We start from the raw sequence: 21,857 nt of genomic DNA, 5'->3' as shown, positions 1-21,857 counted from the left end.
TCAAATATCTAGACCCCCTAACAGGCGAGGCTATGGTAATAGACGCTCCTTTCGTGGCCAAAGACGGCAGCAAAACCAACAACAATGTTACTCTGCTACCAACTGGCCCTCTAACCAGGGTAACACCCAGTTCAGTCAAAGAGGCCAACGGCGTGGCAGAGGAAGAGGTCGTGGCTCCAGCCCCAGAGGTTCCACGCCCAATACCAGCAAATGACCCGAAGATTCGGGTCCCCTCCCATGCATCACCGGTCGGGGGCCGGCTAACATCGTTCCTATCAGCATGGGAGGGAATATCGTCAGACCGATGGGTATTATCAACCATAACCCACGGATACTGCATAGAATTCAACGGTTACCCGAAGTACAAACCCCCACGAAACCAACGCAGATCACCGGAGCACCTCACCATTCTTTTACAAGAAGTAAAAGAACTGCTGAAAAAAGAAGCAATAGAACCTGTCCCCCTATCTCAGGTAACAGAAGGTATTTATTCAGTGTACTTCCTTGTACCCAAAAAGGACTTAACCATGCGCCCTGTATTAGATCTGCGCCCAGCGAACAACTTTGTCAAACCACAGAAGTAACGTATGGTGACCTTGCAGGAAGTAATCCCACTGTTATCACAGGGGGATTACATGACAACGCTAGACATGAAAGATGCATACTTTCATATTTTAATGTTGCCAGCACACAGAAAATACCTCAGGTTCAAGATAGAGAACAAACACTACCAATTCAGAGTACTACCCTTCGGGATAGCTTCTGCTCCAAGAGTATTCACAAAAGTACTGGCAGTAGCAGCGGCCCACCTGCGAAGGCTATCCATCCCAATATACCCTTACCTCGACGACTGGCTCATAACCGGGGATTCTTACGAAACATGCTTCTCCAATACCCAAAAGACCGTAAACCTTTTGTACCAACTGGGCTTCTCCATCAACGAAAAGAAGTCCAGCTTAGAACCCAGCCAAACCAAACAATTTTTAGGGGCTCTAATTCAAACAAAGGACGGCCTCGTCTTCCCCTCCAACGAGAGGGTCCAAAACATGCTGTTTCAGATCCCCCATTATGTAACAGGTTGGGAGGTGACGGTACGCAAAGCTATGCGCTTGCTAGGGATGATGGCGTCATGTATTTATTTGGTACCTCACGCGCGTCTGCGCCCAATGCAGGAGTGGCTCAACAGCCAGTGGTGTCAGGCCAGCGGACAATGGGACGATCTAGTGGTGGTCTCGTGGGCCTTAGTACTTTCGCTGAGGTGGTGGACAAAAGAAAACCTGCTAATAGGGAAGACTTTTGCCACACCCGCGGTAGAAGCCACTCTAACCACAGACGCATCCCTCACAGGATGGGGGGCTCACCTATCCCATCAGACTGCTCACGGAGAGTGGACTCCGAGCTTAGCATCCAAACATATAAACCTGCTGGAACTTCTAGCAGTGTTCAAGGCACTGAAAGCCTTTCAGAAACACCTGCAAGGAAAGACAGTGATGGTCCTCACAGACAGCACCACAGCCATGTACTACCTCAACAAACAAGGGGGCACTCACTCTCCAGGACTGTCCAAACTGTCCCAGAATATATGGAAGTGGGCTCTCAGACACAACATGTTTCTACTATCGCAACATGTACCAGGGGAACTCAATCTGCTAGCAGACAAGCTCAGCAGAGACTTCCCACTGCCCGAAGAGTACGAATGGCAATTGCACGAAAACATCGTCTTAGACGTCTTCACGCAATGGGGTTTTCCGGAAATAGACCTGTTCGCAACTATGGAAAACTCACAATGCCAAAGTTACGCCTCCAGGTACCCCCAGAACCAATCCAAGGGGAACGGTCTGTCGATTCAATGGTCAGGGAAATTTGTTTACGCCTTTCCCCCGACTCCCCTTCTCAACAAAGTGGTGCACAAGATGCACCAGGAGCAGGTTACCATGATACTAGTGGCCCCAATGTGGGCCCGGCAACCTTGGTTCGCTCACTTGATGGAGATGTCCCTATCTCCCCCAGTGAAACTTCCCTGCCCATACAACATGCTGTCACAAGACAAGGGCAAGACAATGCACCCATGCCCTCAGACCATGAACTTAGCAGCCTGGCTCCTGAGATCGTAGAATTTGGCCATTTACAACTCCCTCAGAGATGTATGGACATCCTCAGGGAAGCCAGAAAACCAAATACTCGCCACTGCTATGCTAGCAAATGGAAAAGATTTGTCATCTGGTGTACAAATAGGAGCATCAACCCAATTGACTGCTCTCCTACTGACATTGTCCTATACTTGACCCATTTACTGGATTCAGGTCTAGTGTTCAATTCTATTAAAGTCCACCTAGCGGCACTTTCTGCATACACCACTTCCCAACTTAAAGTGTCGTGGTGGAAGATACCAGTTATCAAAGCCTTCATGGAAGGGGTAAAAAGAATACACCCTCCAATAGCTAACCCAGCTCCCGGATGGGACTTAAATGTGGTACTTTCTAGACTCATGGGCCCCCCTTTCGAACCCATGCACAAAGCAACTCTTAAAGACCTCACTCTTAAGACTGCTTTCCTAATAGCTATCACCTCCATTAGGAGAGTAAGTGAACTACAGGCTCTTTCTGTACTAGACCCCTTCGTAACAGTTCACAAAGATAAAGTGGTTCTACGCACACACCCAAGGTTTGCACCAAAATTCATCTCAAAATTTCATGTAGACCAGTCTATAGAACTACCAACATTCTTTCAAAACCCTTCCAGCTTGGGAGAAAAAAGTCTGCATACACTAGATGTACGCAGAGCAGTCATGTTCTACATGGAAAGAACCAGACCACTGAGAAAGACTAATCAGTTCTTTGTCTCTGTGGCAGCAGGAAGAGAAGGAGATGCAGTTTCAAAGTCCACTATATCTAGAGGGATTGTTCTATGCATCACTCTCTGTTACACTCTTGCTAAGAGAGAACTACCCTTCAAGCCAAGAGCACATTCCACTCGCGGCACTGGGGCTTCCATAGCATTCATTGCTAATGTTCCCCTTGAGTCCATCTGCAAAGCGGCTACCTGGAGTTCTGTGCACACCTTTACAAAACACTACTGTCTAGATACACACTCTAGATCTGACTCCCAGGTGGGACAGGCAGTATTAAGACATCTTTTCTCTACTGTTCCTTCTCATAACCCACCGCCAACTCCGGGTACTGCTCGCTAGTCTATGCACAGCATGTGATTCTAAGCAGATTAACAAACATCAGAAGACAATGCATTACTTACCGTAAAAGCATTTCTGATGGTTGTATCTGCTTAGATTCACATGCGCCCACCCTTCCTCCCCGCTCGGATGGAAGGAACATAGACACCTTTTTTATATATTCTCTCTTTTCTGTACTCACTCACGTCTAGAAGGCTCCCTCAGGGCAGAAAAATACAAACAGAGGGACCTCGACGCGTGAGGGATTGTGGGTACAATGCACGTCACTATAGGGATAGTGTTACAGACACGCCTTGTCGACGTCCCCTTTTCGACTACGAAAAACAAAATGCAATACTCCGCAGTGACCACTGGATGTCGGACCTATGCACAGCATGTGAATCTAAGCAGATACAACCATCAGAAATGCTTTTACGGTAAGTAATGCATCGTCATATAACATGTTACACGAGGGAAGCATTGTTCAGTTGGGGGCGGAGGGTTGAACCAAATTGTCTATGATGTACTGCATTGGGGTTGTTCTATCACACCATCTGGGTATGCTTGAAGATTAAAAACTTCTGGCGTAGAATTACAGGTTAAGTGTGAACCGTTGTGCCACGACCGGTTGCTTTGGATCCAAAATTACTACTACTTGGAATTTGAGGGGAAACTGCATATTCCAGGTACGAGAAGCTGTTTATATGAAACGCCTTTATAATTGCAAAAAGACACATTGCCATGCTTTTGGGGGTCGAGGGAAACACCTTAGGTTTCTACATGGGTTTAGTTTAGTTTATTCATACCGCACGCCGAACCCTGGGGTAACTGGGTGCCAGAAACTTAGAGGAGGTTACAGCGTAGTATAGACATACAGAAAAATAACAATAAGTGCGGTTGACCGGGTTTCATGATGGTCGACAGGAGACAAGTACATTTAAGACGAGAGTCAGATGGCGGTGGAATTCTTTTTTGTCGAGCCATGATTTTGTTTTGGCTCTAAAAGTCCAAAAGGAGGGTTCTGCTCTAAGGTTCAGTGGTATAGCGTTCCTTACTTGGGTGGCAAGGACCGGGAAGCTTGAGCTGCCTGCTTTTTTTTAGGGAGACTTTGGGGACGGATAGGCAGTGTGAGTATGGCGTTCTGGTTGAGGTGTTTTAGAGAACTTGTCTGCCAATTATTTGGGGCGTCATTGGAGAGGCATTTGTGGACGATAACAGGGGATCTGAGAGTGATTCTGTCTCATACCAGGAGCCAGTGAGCATCTTGTCTGATACTGGAGATGTGTGCGTGTCGCGGGATACTCAGGGCGGCTCTGAGGGCATTGTTCTGAGCATCTGCAGTTTGATTGCGTTCTGAGGTGCCGAGAAAGAGAGTATTACAGTAGCCAATTTTTGAGAGCACTAGCACTCTGGCTAGGGTAATGCAACTGGATGGAGAACGGAAGGATTTGCAGGCGTTGATGAGCTTATTTATATAAGCTGTGGTTGAGGCTGTGGCGTTCACCTGTCTTGAGTGAGAGAGTGGAGTCTAGATAGACCCCAAGAGTTTTAATTTCTTTAGCCACAGTGATTAGGTTACCGTCTGTTGATAGAAGCATAACGGGGGTCCAGTTTGTTTAGCCGTGGTTGGGAGCCGACAAGAAGGAGCTCAGTTTTCTCGTCGTTGAGGCATAAACTGTAATCTGCCATCCAGGCGTGGATCTCTAAGTAAAGATTGTTGACCCTTGTGGAAACCTCTTCATAGCACCGTGATAGGGTGACGAGAACCTGGGTGTCATCAGCATAGTTTCTGTATGTGACACCCAGGTTAACAAGGCGGTCGAACAGTATCTTGGTGAAGATATTGTACAAGGTCGGCGAGACGCCCAAACCTTGAGGAACGCCACAGAGGATGGGGATGGGGTGGGCGGAGGCCCCCGGGGAGAAGACCCGGGTGGTTTGGTTGGGTAGGAAAGACTGAATCCAGGCAGTCGCCTGGTTAGAGAAAGCCGCTGATGCTGTCAGATGTTCCGTGAGGGTCTGATGGTCGACAAGGTCAAAGGCTGCTGAAAGATCTAGCAGTAAGAGAATGGCTAAATTGCCCTTATCCTTTGCCTCGGCCATGTGGATTTTTAGGTCCAGGAAGGCTGGCTCTGTTCCGTGCCTAGGTCTGAAGCCCGATTGTCTAAGACCCAGGTGGTTACTCTCTTCCAGGTGCTTCTGGATTTGCAGGTAGGCCACTCTAAGATCTTTAGGATGTAGGGAACGGTGGTGATTGGCCTGTAGTTGGTTGGGTTGTTAAGGTCTAGGTGTTATTTTCTTTTAGTAGAGGCATGACCCAAGCTTCATTGAGGCTGCTAGAGACTGAGCTTGATTTGAAGGATGTGTTAATTAGGGCAGTTATGAAAGGGGCCAGATTGTTGGCACCTTCCTGGATGATGGGAGCTGGACATGAGTGCCCTTGGCATCTGGAGGGCTTGAGGCCTTTGATGATGCTTTCCACTTCCTCCGTAGATACAGAGGAGAAGGGGAGGGCAGGTTGGGGCTTCGGAGGTGGGTGGCGGTGAAGTATTTGCTTTTTTGGCTATGTTGAGCTTTTTCTGTTCGATTTTGGATTGTAGCATGGCATTTTTGTCTGCCAGGGTTTTTTTGGATCCTCTCACACTAGTCTGCATCTTTTACGCAAGTTTCGGAGGGTGTGGAAGGGGAGTTCCCTGAGGATGGTGAAGAGCTCCTTTGTTTTAGATTTGGCGCTCTCAATTCTATTGTCGTAAATCTTTTTTTGGCACTGAGGATGGAAGTTTTGTAGGTGGTAGCTGCTATCGTCGGTTGTGTTTTGTTGGCTTGGTTTGGTGTTTTTCTCCAGGTGGCTTCCTCAGCTTGTTTGGTATTCCGGAGGGTTTTTAGCTCCGGGGTGAACCATTTGTTCAGTTGGGCTGCCGGTTTAGCTTTGGTGAGTTTGATGGGGGCGATTATATCTACTGCTGATTCAAGAGTTTTACTATAGAGGTCAGCGAGTTTATCCGCATCTAGGTTGGCATAGTTTGCGGGCGTGAGGATGTTGTGAATAAGAGGGCGAAGGTTCTGTAGGGTGATGTTGTGGTTATTCCTGGTGAGGGTTTGCAGGATGGTGGCTGGAAGGGTGATTGGTTGTGACCTCCCTTGGATGGAGAAGGAGATGGCGTGATTGTCTGACCATGCAATTGGCTCGTTTTTAAGGATGGCTGTGGAACAGTTGAGATCCGCTAACCAGTCCAGGGTTCTATCTTTGTGTATTAGGGCTGTGATTCTGAGCTTGAACCCTAGTTGGGATATGGTATTTTCCTCCAGGGAGAGAGTGCATTGGTGTCATTTGGATCGCCGAGGCCAAGGTTAAGGCCTCCTAGTAGGATGATTTGAGATCCTGTTTTGGTGTTAGTGGTCAGGAGGTCGGGTATCTCTTCCTCAATGAGGAGATGGGGCCTGGGGCTCTGTATATGAGGTGCAGAAGTACGGTTTGTGTGGCAGAGAGTTGAAGCTTGGTTGACAATAGTTCTGCAGACCGGAAGCTGGAAGGTGGGGTTATTCCATGGCCAAGGGATGTTTTGGCGATAAAGGCTACACCACCTCCTTTACCTGAGTCCCTGTCATTCTTAAGTATTGAGTAGCCGTCTGGGATGGCGAGGGAGAGAGCTGGGCCAGCTGCCTGGTGCAGCCAAGTTTCAGTGATGGCCAAGAAGTGAAGGCTGTTAGCGGAGATGAGGTCTGCGATGTCTAGCGCATGGGCGACCAGTGAGTGGGCATTGATGAGAGCACCTTTGATCAGGGGGTGTTCAGTGATGCCAGTGGGGGTGGTTTGGGAGTTGTCCAAGATTTGCGCTGCGCTGGCTTGGACTTGGTTGTGCATGGGATGAGGGTGTTTTTTAGTGGGTGATTTGGGGGGTTAAGAACCGAGTCTCAGGTTTCTGTCATTCACTGGGCATGGGATCCAGGGTGTGGGCGGAGCAGCAAATCGGCGGATCCATTCTAGAGGGCTAAGTGCAAAGTTTGGCTGGTCAATTCTTTTTAGTCTCGGCATACTCCATAGTCGAGGTATGTGTGGGATGTTGAGGTGGGGGTGATTGTGGTTTAGGGAGGGTGGTGGTGTTGAGGTGGAGCAGGGAGAGAGTTGCCGTCAAGGTGAGAGTGGTAAGTAAAGGTTTGCCATGAACAGACAGTTTGAGTCTAAGAGTGCAGTCCGGCGCGGTTGACTTGGGACGATAGGCTAGTTTGAGTTGGGGAGAGAGCAGGTTGGTTCGTAATGGGCAGGTCAGTACAGGCTAGGCATAGTGGGCTGCAAATAGGCTAGTTCAAAAACAGGCACAGTGAGCTGCAGAATAGGCTAGTTCAAAAAAACAGGCAAAATAGGCTAGTTCAAAAACAGGCACAGTGGGCTGCAGAGTAGGCTAGTACAAAAGATGGGCACAGTGGTCTTGAAATAGGCTAGTACATTAGACGCAGGCACGAAAGGCAGTGGGCTGCAACAGCACAGTTTAGAGTGGGCACAGTAAAAATGCAACCGCGTAGTGCAACATGGGCAGTGTGCAATAGGAAGGCTAGATCAAAGAAATGGACATGGTGAGCTGCAGCAGCGTAGTTCAAAGTTGGCACAGTGGGCTACGTTGATGAGTGCGGCGGTACAGAACAATTGCGATCACCGAGGGCTCATTCAAGGGAACAAAGGAAAGAGACTGCTGGGTAGGGCCATAGGTAGGACAAAGAAGGCTGTTCAGTGGAATACATAGAGAATAAGAGACGTAGTGTGCACAGTGACTTAGTGCTCCAACAAAGGCAAACTAATCATAAGGGGCTCAGTGGCCTAGAATACGGAGGTGCATAGGTGTGGTAATGGCAGCAGAGCAAGTAGTGCGCATATTAGGCAGGCGCGCGTTCGAGGGCTGAGCATTTGAGAGGGTGATGCAACTATTGGGTGTTTAAGTATGTGATATAGGAGGGCAGCAGCAGTTGTTAAGCATGGGGCATGTTATGTGCTGACAGTCGATTTCGGAAGGTGCTGGGTGGGGGAACCTCGGGTGAGCATAAACGATAGATGTTTCTTACCAGACGGATTTGTGGGTATGATGGTCTTGCGGGCATAGTGTTGCGGCGACAGGTGGCTGGAGAGGCAAAGGACAGGCTCTGGCCTTAAGACGTGGGCCTTGGGAGGAAGTGGCCGGCTAAAGCCTTCCGGTCGCTTCCTTCCTCGGATATGCCTGCAAAGCTCCAATCGGGCACGAGCACACAGGCTCACACCGATGGTTGCCTGGTAATCAAATGCAAACAATAGGCGGTGGCCATTATACGGGATGGCCATGCGGTTTCGCTACGTTGCCGTTAGGATTCCTGGTACAGCAGAAGAAGAAGAGTCAGCTTGGGTAGCAGTCTGGCGAGTAGGGAAGCTGATGGCATGCATGCAATGTGATGCGTGCAAGGATTCTCAGGAAGCGGCAATCTCGACGCGGTCGTCACAGGCGGGCCTGCTTCTCCTGAAGCAGCCTGGGTGGTGGGGAGGGGGTGGGCTCCTATCCTCCTTGGCGGATTCTAGTCACCTAGAAATGGATCTACCCTGATGATTTCGAGGAAATTTGGAATAACTGGTCAGATGCTTAATAATGACAACAATGTGGTAATGGCTGCTGTCTGCTACCACAGGGTGGGTATTTGTACTACCTAGGATGCTTTGTCTCAATACTAGGGAAGTTGATTTGCTACCTTGATTATGCTGCATGGCTGGGGAATGACTTCTGTCCTGTTTGGTTCGTTGGATGTTTTTTAAATTTTTTTTATAAATAGTTTCTTTTTGGAGAAAAAAAAAGGACAATGGTACCAAGGTTGGGTGCAGAAGGAGACTAACACACCAGTGGCATAGTGATTGTTATAGACTTATATTCACCATGAAAATAAAGAGAAAACCCAACTTTCCCTACTTCTATGAGAGGTTTCCGTGTTTCTTTGACTCAACTAAAATACTAAATAGGTCTGTCAGAATGCCCTTGTAAACTAAAGAGTCCACCATCTTGTGTCAAAATCTCTAATTCTGTCCTTACACGTATAACTAAACTAGAAGGTTGCGTCAATGTTCTTGGTCCAGGAGAATGACTCCCTTCTCCTGGACTGGGTGGCACAGTTGCAAGTTGTTAACCAGGGGGAAATGACACCATCCCTTGGTCCCAATACTTAAAAGGGCTGCCAGTCCTATAGCACTCTGTTAATTAATAATCTTAAAGGATATTTATACCGCGCACTATCACCACCGTTGTGGTCCCCTGGTGCTCTTCTGTATCCGAAAGTTCTCACCTTCTTCACTCCAGGGGAAATGTCTCTCTTGCCCTGGCCTCAAGGCTCTGTACTTAGTTCTCTTGTCGAGAGAACGACTCCCTTCCCAAGACTGTGGCTTTTATTTAACTTGGGGTGGAGGGGGGGGGATGACTCCCTTTCTCTGGCTTCTGGACTTTTCCCTGTGAAAATAGTACTACCTAGAGAATGACTCCTTTCTCCAGGTGTGTTGGTTTCAGTCACTTTACCCTCCTTGATACTCTGAGTGGGGACGGACTAGAGGGGCAGGGATGGGGGCAGGGCATGGATGACTCCCTTCCCCTGATGATCCTTGTTTTATTGTTTTATTTCTTTATCAACAGTTCATGTACAAGTATGATCCTTGACCCAGGTTTCCCCAGTATTGCCTACTTGGTCTCCTTACTTGCCAATTACAGACACAAGGAAGATGGCTTGCTTCTTTGTAACTGTTAGGGTGCCAGACACTTCTTCTCTATTTGTTGGGGGTTCCCCCTAAACCTTGTATGTCTTACGTGCCCACTTAGCACATTTCTGCTCCTCCGGTGAGCCTGTAGCTGCCTGCTTGCTACCACCGTGATTGTCCTTGTGCCCCCTCCGGCTTCCCTGTATCTCCCTTTAACTTGCTTCATGACTCGACACCTGCCGAGACTTCGTGGAGCTGGACTCCGCCTCTCTGCTTCACTAGCCTCTCGTCTGTGGTCGTCCACCATCACCTGTTCTCAGGCCGCTTAGCTTCCGTTCTGAGCAGTTGACGCTGCGCTCCTGCAAAGCCCTCCAGGTATTCTTGCGCCTTCCCGCCTGCGTCCTCTGTTCCATGTCGGGTTCCCAGACAGGATTTGAATCTCCTGCACTGGAGATCCCTTGCACCTGATGCCGCATTTGTCTGGATTTGACGAAAAGGTCTAGTGTTGCACGCATACTCTTGGTGAAAGGGTTAAGTCCTCCTTCTGTTTCCCGGGTGTGTTCATCATTCCCTGGAGCCATCTTGTCTCAGTCCTAGATCTACTTGCATCTGGTATGCTCTTTTTCTTCCCAATACTTCCCAGATAGACAAGGTCTTGGGATTTACAATAGTACATGATTCTACAAGGTACTGAGCTCTCAGAAAAGGAGAAAGGAGGGCGAGGTGGTGTGGTTGTGGTGTGCTGTCCCAGGCAATACGAACACTAGATGGTCATCCCGGTGTTGGGGGGGGGGGGGGAGGGAGGGGGGAGATGTCGGTCTCTCCATGAGATCCTTCTGCTGTGCACCACCCCCAGGGGACTGTTTGGTAGCTGCCTCACCATCCTGGCCTCATGAGAAGGGACTCCCTCTCCTCCCTTGGGGAGAAGTGACAACATCTAGGGATTTGTCGCAGTTCTAATCGCATGATATAATGATATATAGGTGAGACCCTCCCACCCCACCTCTTGGGTAGGACTGACTTTGGCTTATACCCTGGTAGGCATCCTACCCCATGTTGGGGCAGGGGGTGGGTTTCCTGATCTCTGCCCCCCCTTCTCTCTCTCTCATGTGACCTCTCCCCACCTCCTCTTGTGACAGGGCCAAGTGCAAAATGGATGCTGATCTTCATTAGCCCACTTCTTTCATTTTCCTCCACAGAATACAATTTTTCTACCCCGGATGAGGGCACAATACACCAATTTTCTTAAACCATGTACTGGCACCACCAGACTATGGTAGTGATTGGTGCAGAATAAAAGCTTTGTAACACCACATATGTGGTGAGCTGCAGACCGTATAGCTAAAGGTCAAATATGGAACATATTTTCACGTTTGTATGTACATTAAATGGTGACACATTTTTTAACAGCATCCTCACTAATCACTGGTGCATAGGTATGCAGACTTTCCATCGGAAAATGTTCCATCAGGGGTTTTTCCATCAAATTTTTACCAACAAAAAAATGTGCATCAAATGCATATTTTTGTGGGGTAAAGGGTTAATATTGGTTTGGGTTGTGTTAAGGGTTATAAATGGGGGGGGGGGGTTGGGGGCGGGGACCCCCAAACACAAAAAAACGGAAAAAAAAAACATTCGATGCACATTTTTTCCTTGGAAAAAATGTGATGGTACTTACCTTCGATGAAACAAATTTGATGGAAAGACATGTCACCTGGAGCATATTGCACTTTATCTCAGGTGCATACATTTGTGTTCACCGCACAGGGAACCCACAGAAGAGTGGCAAAGCATATAATCCGTCCCAACTCGAACAAACACATACACCTTAACATGTTAGCTCCCTTTCAGAGGAATGAGTGTAAAGACTGGATGGGGGTTTCTGTACTCCTGCCCTCTATATAGCAGATTAGAAGCAGGGAGCACCTCAGCCAAGATTCTCTGAGGGTAGCAATGGATGAGCAATCAAGGCTTAAGCTCTCAGGAGGTGGTACAGGCTGGTTCATAAGTACAGTGTAGCCCCCGAACTTCCAACAAAGGAATGTCCAAATACTATGTTGGTGATAACACAGTTCTTTATATAAATAAGGTTCAGAATATATACGCAATCAATAACACACTTTGTTCTTTGGCAATACTAATATGGTAAATATGTACAAAGTCTGTGTGGTACCACAGTTCACTCTTGATTCCATTAAAATGCACCAACTGCTGACAGTCTCAATGGCATACAAAGCAGATGGTAAAGTGAATCAACCATAGACATGGGGAGGAAGACAGGTTAGGTTAAAAAAAAAAAAAAGACAGCATACTTTGTCCCTACCCAAGAAACAGTTCTGTGTGAGGATCCCGTCCCCCCCCCCCACCTGGGCAACCTGTAAATAAAGTGTATTGACAAGCCCAGTCCATATATTGTTTAGAATAGTCTTCTGACACAAAATGTTCTACTACCCCAATGTACCTGGTTTAGCAGAGTTCTTCAACGGGTCGTCGACGGATCCCTCTTGAGTGGACTCCCTTTAAGGCAGGACCTACGTGTCGTCGAGATTCCTCGAAGCAAAGGTGAACCATGTTGTTGAGACAGTAGCTTCCGTCTTGGCGGTGCTCGTCGACAATCAATCTGGGACGTCCTGCAAAGACTAGGCTTGCGGTGCACCTCAGTGACGAGAGTTTGTTGCTGCAAAACAGAGTCAATGAAGAATGTAGGCCCACGGCTGGCTTTCGGATACTCGTCGGGGTCTTTGTGGACTTCGGGTGGCGGGAAACCCACCGGCGGATTCTCCTCTGTTCATGATATGATATGGCATTTGTAACGCGCCTATACACAAGTGTTTCAAGGCGTCATCAGCGACCTTGACTTTCTCCAGCAGGACAAAGCGGTTGACGGTGATGAGCAAGCAAGTCCTTGATTTCAAAGTGTCTTAGGCAATGGAGAGTTGCGGCTCCGTTTGACTAGGTTACAGCGGTCCTCCGAACCTCGGTCGACCGTGATGGTGTCGATGGCCTTGACATCCTGGTGCTCTAATTCAGGATTCCTCTGCGGTCCCTGTTTCCAGTCGGCAGCCTTTCGAGGACTGACTTTCAGGGAGCTGCACGATGGTCCCTCGTAGCTCGGGATGAGGTCTCCTAGCCAAGTCCTCTCTTGGATCAGTTCTAGAGACATGACTGCTTTCGGATTGCATCTAAGGAAAGCGGCAGCAGAGCCGCCTTCTTCCAGCTGGGCTTCAAGGTTAAGGATCAAGTTTCGACTTCAGCTTCTGAACAATTCCAGTAAGTGCGAGGTTTCCAGATACTGTTCTGTCTCTTTCACACTGCTGAGCCAAGCTCAGGCAGCCAATCATGCAGAAGGGCATTCAGGCAAGCAGGCAGCCAGCCAATCAGGCTCACAATGCATTCAGGCCGTTCTCTTCCATCCAGACACTCGCAACAAGGAATGTGGGTTGGGACAAGCACACAGCCTTTCAGCACACCACACTGCATTCATACCAGTTTAGGGCAGGGCTGTCTCATCCATTGTGTCATGCACTAGAAACCAGACACCCATAACTTGAAGTGCAAATTGGTGTCGCACTCTATTCACCCATGTCCCACCCCAAGGGTGTACCCAGAACATAGTCAATGGGAAGGCTCCAGTCAGTCTGGCGTGGACTTCCACACAATACCATATATGGAACTTCCACCCAACTACCAGTCGGGGGAAGGGATAGAGTCAGGGCTTCCCATCACTTTGGGAAAACAAGGTAACTGGTAATAGAAAGCAAGAGGCCACAGAGCCATCTTGTCTCCTATCAGGAATCCACTGATATGGCAGGGCCTGGGTATCCCAAAATGGAGGATACTCGGAGCAACTGTGAAATTCAGCATGGAGCCGCCACCAGCTCAGCCCATACCCTGCTTTGCCCAAAAACATACACTAGGGGTACAGGGTTGCACCCCCACCCATGGGTGCCATAAGGGTATCCTAAGGGTCTGTTCACCACAACCAAAAAGAGGAGGAGCTGCACTGCCAGTAGTCCCACATGGACTCCTGTGCAGAGAACAACACAGAATACACATAAGGGAGAACAGGACAAGGACATGGAGGCCCTGTCCCTCCAATGCATTTCCAGCATCACAATGAGCACCATAAAAGGGGAAGAAGGGTTCTTTTAACCTGTGGCTGCGTGTGCTTCTGTTGGTGGGTGTCTCTGATGTTTGAGAGGGACTTATTTTGCTAAAGGAGGACGTTATATGCGAGTTAGGCTGAGCTCTCTCACCCTTTGTTGCTCCAGACAGCGGGAAGCAAATCCTTCAAACTCCGACCCCTGCCAGCCTTCACTCATACATGGAGAGCCTATTAGCTCAGTACCCAGAGTCTTGGAGAATTGACCTGAGCCATTTGGAGGTGCAAATGGCCATGGACCAGACCCCACCTCTGATGGTTTGAATAATGCCTGACGAAGTCTGGAATTAAAATACTGGCTTTTAAATGTGTTGTCTGCTTTGCTTCTTAAAAGCACAATTGATTTCTGCGCTGGTGTGGTTGCGGCCTATCCTGAGATGTGACATCCTGTTCCCTCTCCTGGCCGAACGGACAATTCCAGCAGTCCTTTACCCTGCCGCCCTGAAATCTTGATGTTGACATGCTTCCCTTTTTCACATCTGTAACTGTCTTTTCACTTCAGTGTTGGACATGCCCGTCCAGCTCGGTCAGGCTGACCTCTACCATTTTAGCATAACAGCTTGGTGCGATTTGTTCCTGCAGTGGGCTTCCATTTAAGTACGCACTTCAATGTTGGGTGGGCATTTTCTCCTGAATATATCCTACTTGTATTTAAATGCATAGTTTGTCACTACATTCTGTTGTCCGAAAGGGGAAAATATTTATGCTCTGAGGGTTCTATGTTCATTCATCGGCCGTTTTTTGGTTGCTGCACTTTTTGCCGAAATTGTCCTGCTGAAAATCTTATTTTTTTTATTATTTGCGGGGGGGGCCCAAACACCCCTCCACCTTATATGCCCCCCCCCATCCCTCCATATTTTTAAATGGATTTTTTTTTCGGCAAAAAGTGCAGCAGAAAAAAAAGGGCGATGAAACGTAACGCTCCAGTTGCTTTCCCGAGCCAGCAAATGCTGACATGGAAAAAGGCAGCAAAAATGTGGGAGTTGTTGCTTAATGACAACACATTTATGGTTTTTCTGGGGGATTAGCATAGAAAAAGGAAATGTGTGGGAGGAGCTGCTTAGTGACTTGTCCCATTGGGGTCTTCTCATGAGGGAGGGTGTTGAAAGGAAACGCGCATGGCTTCCTCTGCCAAAGCGGAAGAAAGTAAGTTAGGGAAATACTCAAGCAGACCCAAGGGATCACCACTATAATTATCACGGTCAGATTTTGTAAAACTCACAGGTATATAGCTTCAATGGGAGAATAGTTACAGATCTACCAACACAGTAATCCAGAATGTATCTGCTTATCCCTCTCAACTTTTTACCCTCCCTGTAACCTTATGTATCCCTTCTGCCCATGCCCTTCCAATAGTCTACACTATTTGGATCCATATTAGTATACCCTTCTACTGTATATCCTTGTACAGCACTAGGTCCGCACTATGTAAAACCCAATCCATTAATCTACTCTCGATGAATCAAGCAAAAAAGCCTGGAGTGAATGGGAAATCTCCAGACATAAAACAGTATGTTGAATCCATCTTTCATCATCCTGTCGCACATGGAGTGAGAGAGAATGGGTTTGGCAGTTGCATCTTGTTACATGGGTTCAGTGGACCTTGGTTGCTGGACCATACTGCACTTTTAGATTCTGCTAACCTCGTTGACCAGTTGATTGGTTCACCCTTTTCCTATTTTCCCTCTCCCCAAGATCCTGAAAGACATGGAGGTAACGAAGGAGGCCCTCAGTGAAATTGAGATCCGGCATGGGGAGATTATGAAACTGGAGAAAAGCATCCAGGAGCTGCATGACATGTTTATGTACCTGGCCATGGAGGTGGAGGCCCAGGTGAGGCGATTACTTCAAATGTCCGATGATGCATCATGTTTATCATTGAATTAGTCATAGCATGGTGAAATGCCCTAAAACAGGCCCCTTCTTTGACTAAGGAGGAAAAATTGGTTTGACCAATGAAGGAGAAATGGGGGAGGAGGGGAGTGGTGTCCATTTCTATTTATCCTTCGCTTTAATGTTCTGTGCTCAAAAGCATATAGCCTATACGTATGCATGCATTCTGATGATCTATGTGTAGGATGTTTCCTTTTAGGTGACTGATTACTGGGCTACTGTTGCAGCCTGCTGATAACTACACTTGGTTCCCCCTGCTCATATGAATCGTAAAGCAATTTCCAGGATTTTTCTTTTTTTTAAACTTGGCGTTTATTGATCTTTTTAAAACAGAAAATATGCATCACAGATCAACATAATAAAATTATCCAACTTCCACCCACCCTGGAACCCACCCCTCTTACATTACGCGGGACGACGAAGACAAAAAAGAGCACGAGAACCTTACCACATTAAGCTGCAGCAAAGCAAACAGAGAGGCTGCTATTCAGGTTGGCACCGACAGCATGGTTGGCCCTCTTGGCTCAGGCGTGGGTTCCCCTAAGATTTGTTGGGCGTCCCTTCACACCTCAATCGGGATGGGTAAACCTGGGCTGGCCTCCCGACCTCAAGGTGATCTTTGCCTACTGGCATCCCCATCACGCCATTTCAGCATAAAGGCACCCCATTTGAAGGAAAAGGATTCAAATGAGTTATTGACCAATGCAGCATGTTTTTCATATGTGTAACTATCCCATAGTTTCCTCATCAGCTGCGTGGTTGATGGAGTGTTTTTTTTTAATCTTTCCAGCTCTGGGCCAGCACTACTCTCCCGGCTCTCAACATTCCTTCTACTAGCCTCGGGAGCCTAATTTCACCATTCTCAGCATCCGGAGCTCACAGCAGGATGTGGATGGGGTCAAGCTTTGGGGTCATTCCTGCCTTGTCCTTAACCTAGCTAAGTACCTCCGACCAATAAACGTTCACCTTTGGACACTCCCACATGTGAAACCACGATCCCACCTGACCACATTCCCTAGGGCAGAGTGGGGATCACACCCCAAACATCTTAGACAATCGCAGTGGGGGAAGATGTCAACAATGGAGGAGCTTAAAGTTGTGTTTCATTGCTGCGGTGTATAATTTGCCCGAGAACAATATTTTATAAATCGGCTTCCAGGTTGTGTCTGGGATCTCCCTCCCCAGTTTTTCAGCCCAGAAGCATTTGAAACCTTGCCTGCCCTCCAATTCAGAAGATGCCGGCTCTTTATAGAGTCTTGAAATTATACCTTTTCTCTCTCCCTGGGGAGTCAGAGTATTTTTTCAAAGGGCGTGACACTGTGTGCCTCCTCTGTGCGCCATTTAGGGTCAGTCACAAGACCTTTCAAGCACGGATACTGAAACACTGTCAGGTCGCCCTCCCCCCAGGATCCCATTCAGGGTTTCAAAGGCAATAAAGGTCCCATCCAGGAAGAGCTGACCCACAGTTTCCAGACGTTTATCCGACCAGAACTGCGAAAAACAAAAGCCCCTAGTCCCCAGGACGAAGGGTTCCCCCGCCCATAAAGAACTTGGCGGGGAGGGCCACGTGGAAAGGCATAGGTTTGCTTTATTTTTTTTCCAAAGTTCCCATAATATAGCAAAGTTGGGTGACTTCAACAGAGTCCGAAGTCCCTTTCTTCTGTGATGCCAGTAGGCCCATCCTTTTTTTTAGGATGCGTGTGCATGTCCTCTTAGTAGGACCAGTATGTGCCTGATCGTCCTTCAGATGTTCCAGAAGAACGCAGAGTTGGGTCGCCAGAAATCCGGGAAACCAAACCCATCCTGGTCTCTCTGGCATGTCTGGGTCGTGAGCTTGGCTCTCTGCCTCTTGCCCTGGTGAGCAAAAGAGTTGATCATGGATTTCACGCTGTCACAAAAAGATTGGGGAAGAGACACAGAACACAGAGAGTAGGTGTGGGAGAATGTTGCTCTTCACCGTCACCATACGCCCGAACCATGACAACGTCAGGGGGGCCCAACATGTAAGGTCTGACCTCATTTTCCCCAGAAGTGGGGGGGGGGGGGAAATTCACCTCCCTGAGATTAGCGAGGTCCCTGGGCAGTTTAACGCCTAGGGAGGGAGTGGCTACATTTTCAATTCTCATGCCGTGAATCGAGGTCCTGCCTCTTGTTACTGGTTCCTCGTCTCCTATGGGTATAACACTGGATTTAGGCACCAAAGCCATCTTATCTGGCGAAGCAGCTCAAGCAGAGTTGTTTCTACATTAGTTACGTAACAGAGGATGTCGGCAAAAAGGGAGAGCTTAAATTCGATTGCCCCACATCAAATTCCCGGAATCCCCATGTTTTCTCGAATTGCGATGGCCAGATGCCCCATCGTCTGAGCATACAGCAGGGGAGAGAACGGGCACCTCTGCCTCGTCCCACTGGTGAGTGAGACGGGGGAAGTAAATGTGCCATTCACTGCCACACGAGTGACCGGAGAGTCATACAGCACCACGATCCAGCGCATTAAGTTGCCCCAAACCGCATCCTCTGTAGTACTTTACCATGTATCCCCACTCTACCTGGTCAAATGCTTTATCTCAGTCTATAGAGATTAGGTGAGCTCGTATTTGCTGGCGTCCCACTTCGATACATCAGGTCGATCTTCTTCCGCACTTTGTACGCCCATTGGCGGCCCGGGATAAATCACACCTGATCTCCGTGGACGAGGGTTGTCATAAGGTGGCTGAGCCTGTTGGCCAACACCTTCGCCAAGATTTTAACGCCCATGTTAAGTAAGGCGATTGGGCGATAGGACTGACATTGTGACAGGTCTTTCCCTTCTTTGGGGATTACCACTATGGTTGCTGATAACATGGACCTCGGGAGGGTTTATAGTGATTACATTGAAAATAAAGCAACCACAAACCAAAGCAGCTAATAAAAAGCATCGAATGCCATAGCATCGACAGGGTATCTTTTACATGTAAAAGTGCCTTTCCATCAAAACCAATCCATCTAAAATATAAATTGACTGGTTTCAACGGAAATGTACTTTTACATGTAAAAGATAGATAGCATTTCAATGTTTTTTTTTTTAAACTTTAAAATGTTACATGGAGCTGTCCAGTGCTGAAATTTCAGCAATGGCCAGCTCCTTGTAACGTTTTAATTTTTTGTGTATATTGGAGGTCCCTCGGGAACATCTGGCTTTTCAGCTTCCCGCCTGGCTGAAAGACTTCTATGTCCATCCTAAGAGCTTGTTCCACTGCCAGTTTCTCTTTTTTCCTCTTGGCCCCCATCCCTATCAGGAACCCACCCCTCCTGCCCCCCATCTTCCCATACTCCCTGGATGGTCACCTCCCTGTTGTCGTTCAGCTCGAAGTAGCCCCTAATCGCCTTCAATACACTCTGGGCCAGATCCCTGTCTTTCAAGAGCAAGTTGTTACAGGACCACCTAGATTCTCGGATGCGCTCCAACATTTCTTCTAATCTAATCTTTACTAGTTCATGATCTGACCAAGGGACAGATTCTGTTGTGGCCTCCTGGTTCCCACCCGGCTGAAAGCATCTACCAGTAGTAGTAGATGATAGAAAGAGTTGTGCACCCTTGAATAATAGGTAAAGAGGTGGGGGGGTCTCTGTCTCACACTAGAGTGTAGGAGTCCACTACTTCCAGCTTTGAATTCACTCGATGGAACCGGTCGGCACTCCTGCCCTGCTGTGGGGCTGCTGACCTAGGGGGTTACTCTTTTCCTGCCACGGTCGGGGTCTAGGACCATGTTGAAGTCACCCCCTATTATAAGAGCACCTTCCACAAACCTCTGGACCTTGCCCCTCATTGACTCCCAGTATTGTTCCTCGTCCTCATTGGGGCAGTAAATGGATATCATACTTATAGCATGCCCTCTGACTTCTCCTTTCACCATCACATAATGACCCTCCGGGTCTTTCAAGGGTGACTTCCAAATGAAGCTAAGCCCACTTGCAACCACCACTGCCACCCCTCTCTTTTTTGAAGCGTTAGATGCTTGGAAATCCGCCCCTATGGATTTTGCCCTCAGATGTGGCTCCCTAACCCGATGTGGCTCCATAACACTCCGCCAGTGGGTCTCTTGAAGAAAATGTACCGCGCCATAACAAAAACAAAAGAGAACGTCTTGTGACCTTATTAGCAGCCCTCGCCTGTGTTGCTGGTTCTTGGTAAGAATCTTGAAGTACGCTTAACCCGTCGTCCCCTGAAACCCGTGCAAACAAAACTAAACTCCCCTATCTAGCCCTCCCACCCCCCACTGGGCGCCTGATCTCCATGCAACATTGTATATATCGCTGGGTCAGACCACCATCGGCTCACTCATCTGCGGGCCCCATATCTTTAATAAGCCCCTCTGAGCCCCCCTGCAGACCCAATCAATTTAGTACCTCACAAAATGACCCCCCCCCTCCTGCCCAACATCAACTCCACAAAGTAATATTACCTAACTTCTTGCATAGTTTGAGTCATTAATTAACAATTTAAACCCCAGACCTCCCCAAACCCCTCAGACCCCAAAACGGTACGCTCCTCTTCTCCCTGCATCTGCCTGGGTGGGTGAAAAGGCCCACGTCTCTGCAGGCCTCGCGTTCAAGTCACAAGAAAAAGGTCGAAAGGCTCCCTCTCCCCAACGCTATACATACCCTCATGGCTGCGAGGCAGGTTCCGGATTCGACTTAAACTTTGTTGACCTCGCACCCAACGTCTGTCAGAGAAGCCCCTGGGGGCCACCTCCTCATCTCGGGGTCTTCCCTGAGAGGTCAGACCTTCTCCAGCGTAGCTTCCTCGAAGTTCCTGTGATGCCCTCTGTATGTCATCTTCGGTCACCAGTTGGTGCTTGTAGCCATCCAGTTCGATTGGGAGGGCGAAAGGAAATCCCCACCTGTAGTGCACTCCCTTTTAAGCTCAGCCATTACATGAGCAGGGGGCGCAGAGCCTCTCACGAGAGTGAATGCCGAAAGGTCTTGGAAAACAGTGACCTGAGAGGCATCCCACTCGACCGGGCCCTGTTTCCGTGCCCTTTCCAGGATATTGGCCTTCTCCGTGTAATAGTGGAACTTGACCAGGACAGATCTGGGGCCACAGGATCCCCATCCTCATCCGTGGGCCCTGTCATTGTGGGGGGGGGGGGGTTTGCTTGTGTTCCCCTCGAATAAAAAGCTTCCTGATGATTTCGTTAACGGCTTTTGTAATGTCCGCCTGAGTCTCCCCTTCTCACGCCGGGATACCAAAGAATCTCCGGTTGCTTTTGCACTCGCGGTTCTCCGTCATCTATTCTCGGTGCGCATTTTCCCTCCCAGTTCAGTCAGGCAATTGTTAATCTGGGCCTCCAAAATATCCACCGAAGTTTGGTTCGCTTCCAGACCCTGGATGCGGTCTTCCATGCTGTCAACCTTCTTGTCTAGGCCATCCTGTCTTTTTGGTGATGTCTGTCCTAAAACCCTGTTTCCTCTGGGAGCGCTGCCATCCCTTTGCTCACTGAGACTGGGTCTTATGGGGGTGGCAGGGTTGTTTCGGACATGGCTGCCTGTTCTTCCTGGTGAGCCTGGTCGTATTGGTACTTCCGGAAGGCCGCAGCCCAACTTTTGTGTAGGCTTGGTCCCCCTGTGTGTAGCAGTTCAGATGAGCGGGTTCCTCTGGGTCAACTGAAAGTCCATCTACAGACACACTCCTGCCCCCCCTGGCAGGCACAGGGTGCAAGGGTCTCGCCCTTCACCCTGGGGTCATGCTTTAGGTAAGGCCTGATGCACAGGGGTTTACTGCTTCCGCCGTGTCTGGTACTCCTTATCGGTTGGGGGGGGACTAGCCCCAGCAGCAGAGCCCCCCAATCCCCACCTGCTTCAGGGGCTGCTAGCGGGACAGCACTGGTAAGCTCCCTGTGAGCACAGGCTTGTCTGTCACCCCCGGCACTATTAGGCTCTGCACTGGCCTCCAT

General features: G+C 48.6%; 1 protein-coding gene across 1 annotated transcript in view; it reads left to right on the top strand.

Moving 5' to 3' along the window:
• The window catches only part of STX4 (syntaxin 4), a 499,563-nt gene that overhangs the window by 285,168 nt on the left and 192,538 nt on the right, over positions 1–21,857 (top strand). The window contains exon 8 of the mRNA XM_069651919.1: positions 15,724–15,861. Within this exon, the coding sequence (XP_069508020.1) occupies positions 15,724–15,861 (138 nt within the window). The remainder of the gene's footprint in view (positions 1–15,723; positions 15,862–21,857) is intronic.

This window comes from Ambystoma mexicanum, chromosome 3p, assembly GCF_040938575.1.
Source record: "Ambystoma mexicanum isolate Mex_15411 chromosome 3p, UKY_AmexF1_1, whole genome shotgun sequence".
NCBI classification, from domain to species: Eukaryota; Metazoa; Chordata; class Amphibia; order Caudata; family Ambystomatidae; genus Ambystoma; species Ambystoma mexicanum.
Note: the sequence above shows the minus strand (reverse complement) of the source record. Positions and strands in the feature narration are given on the sequence as shown.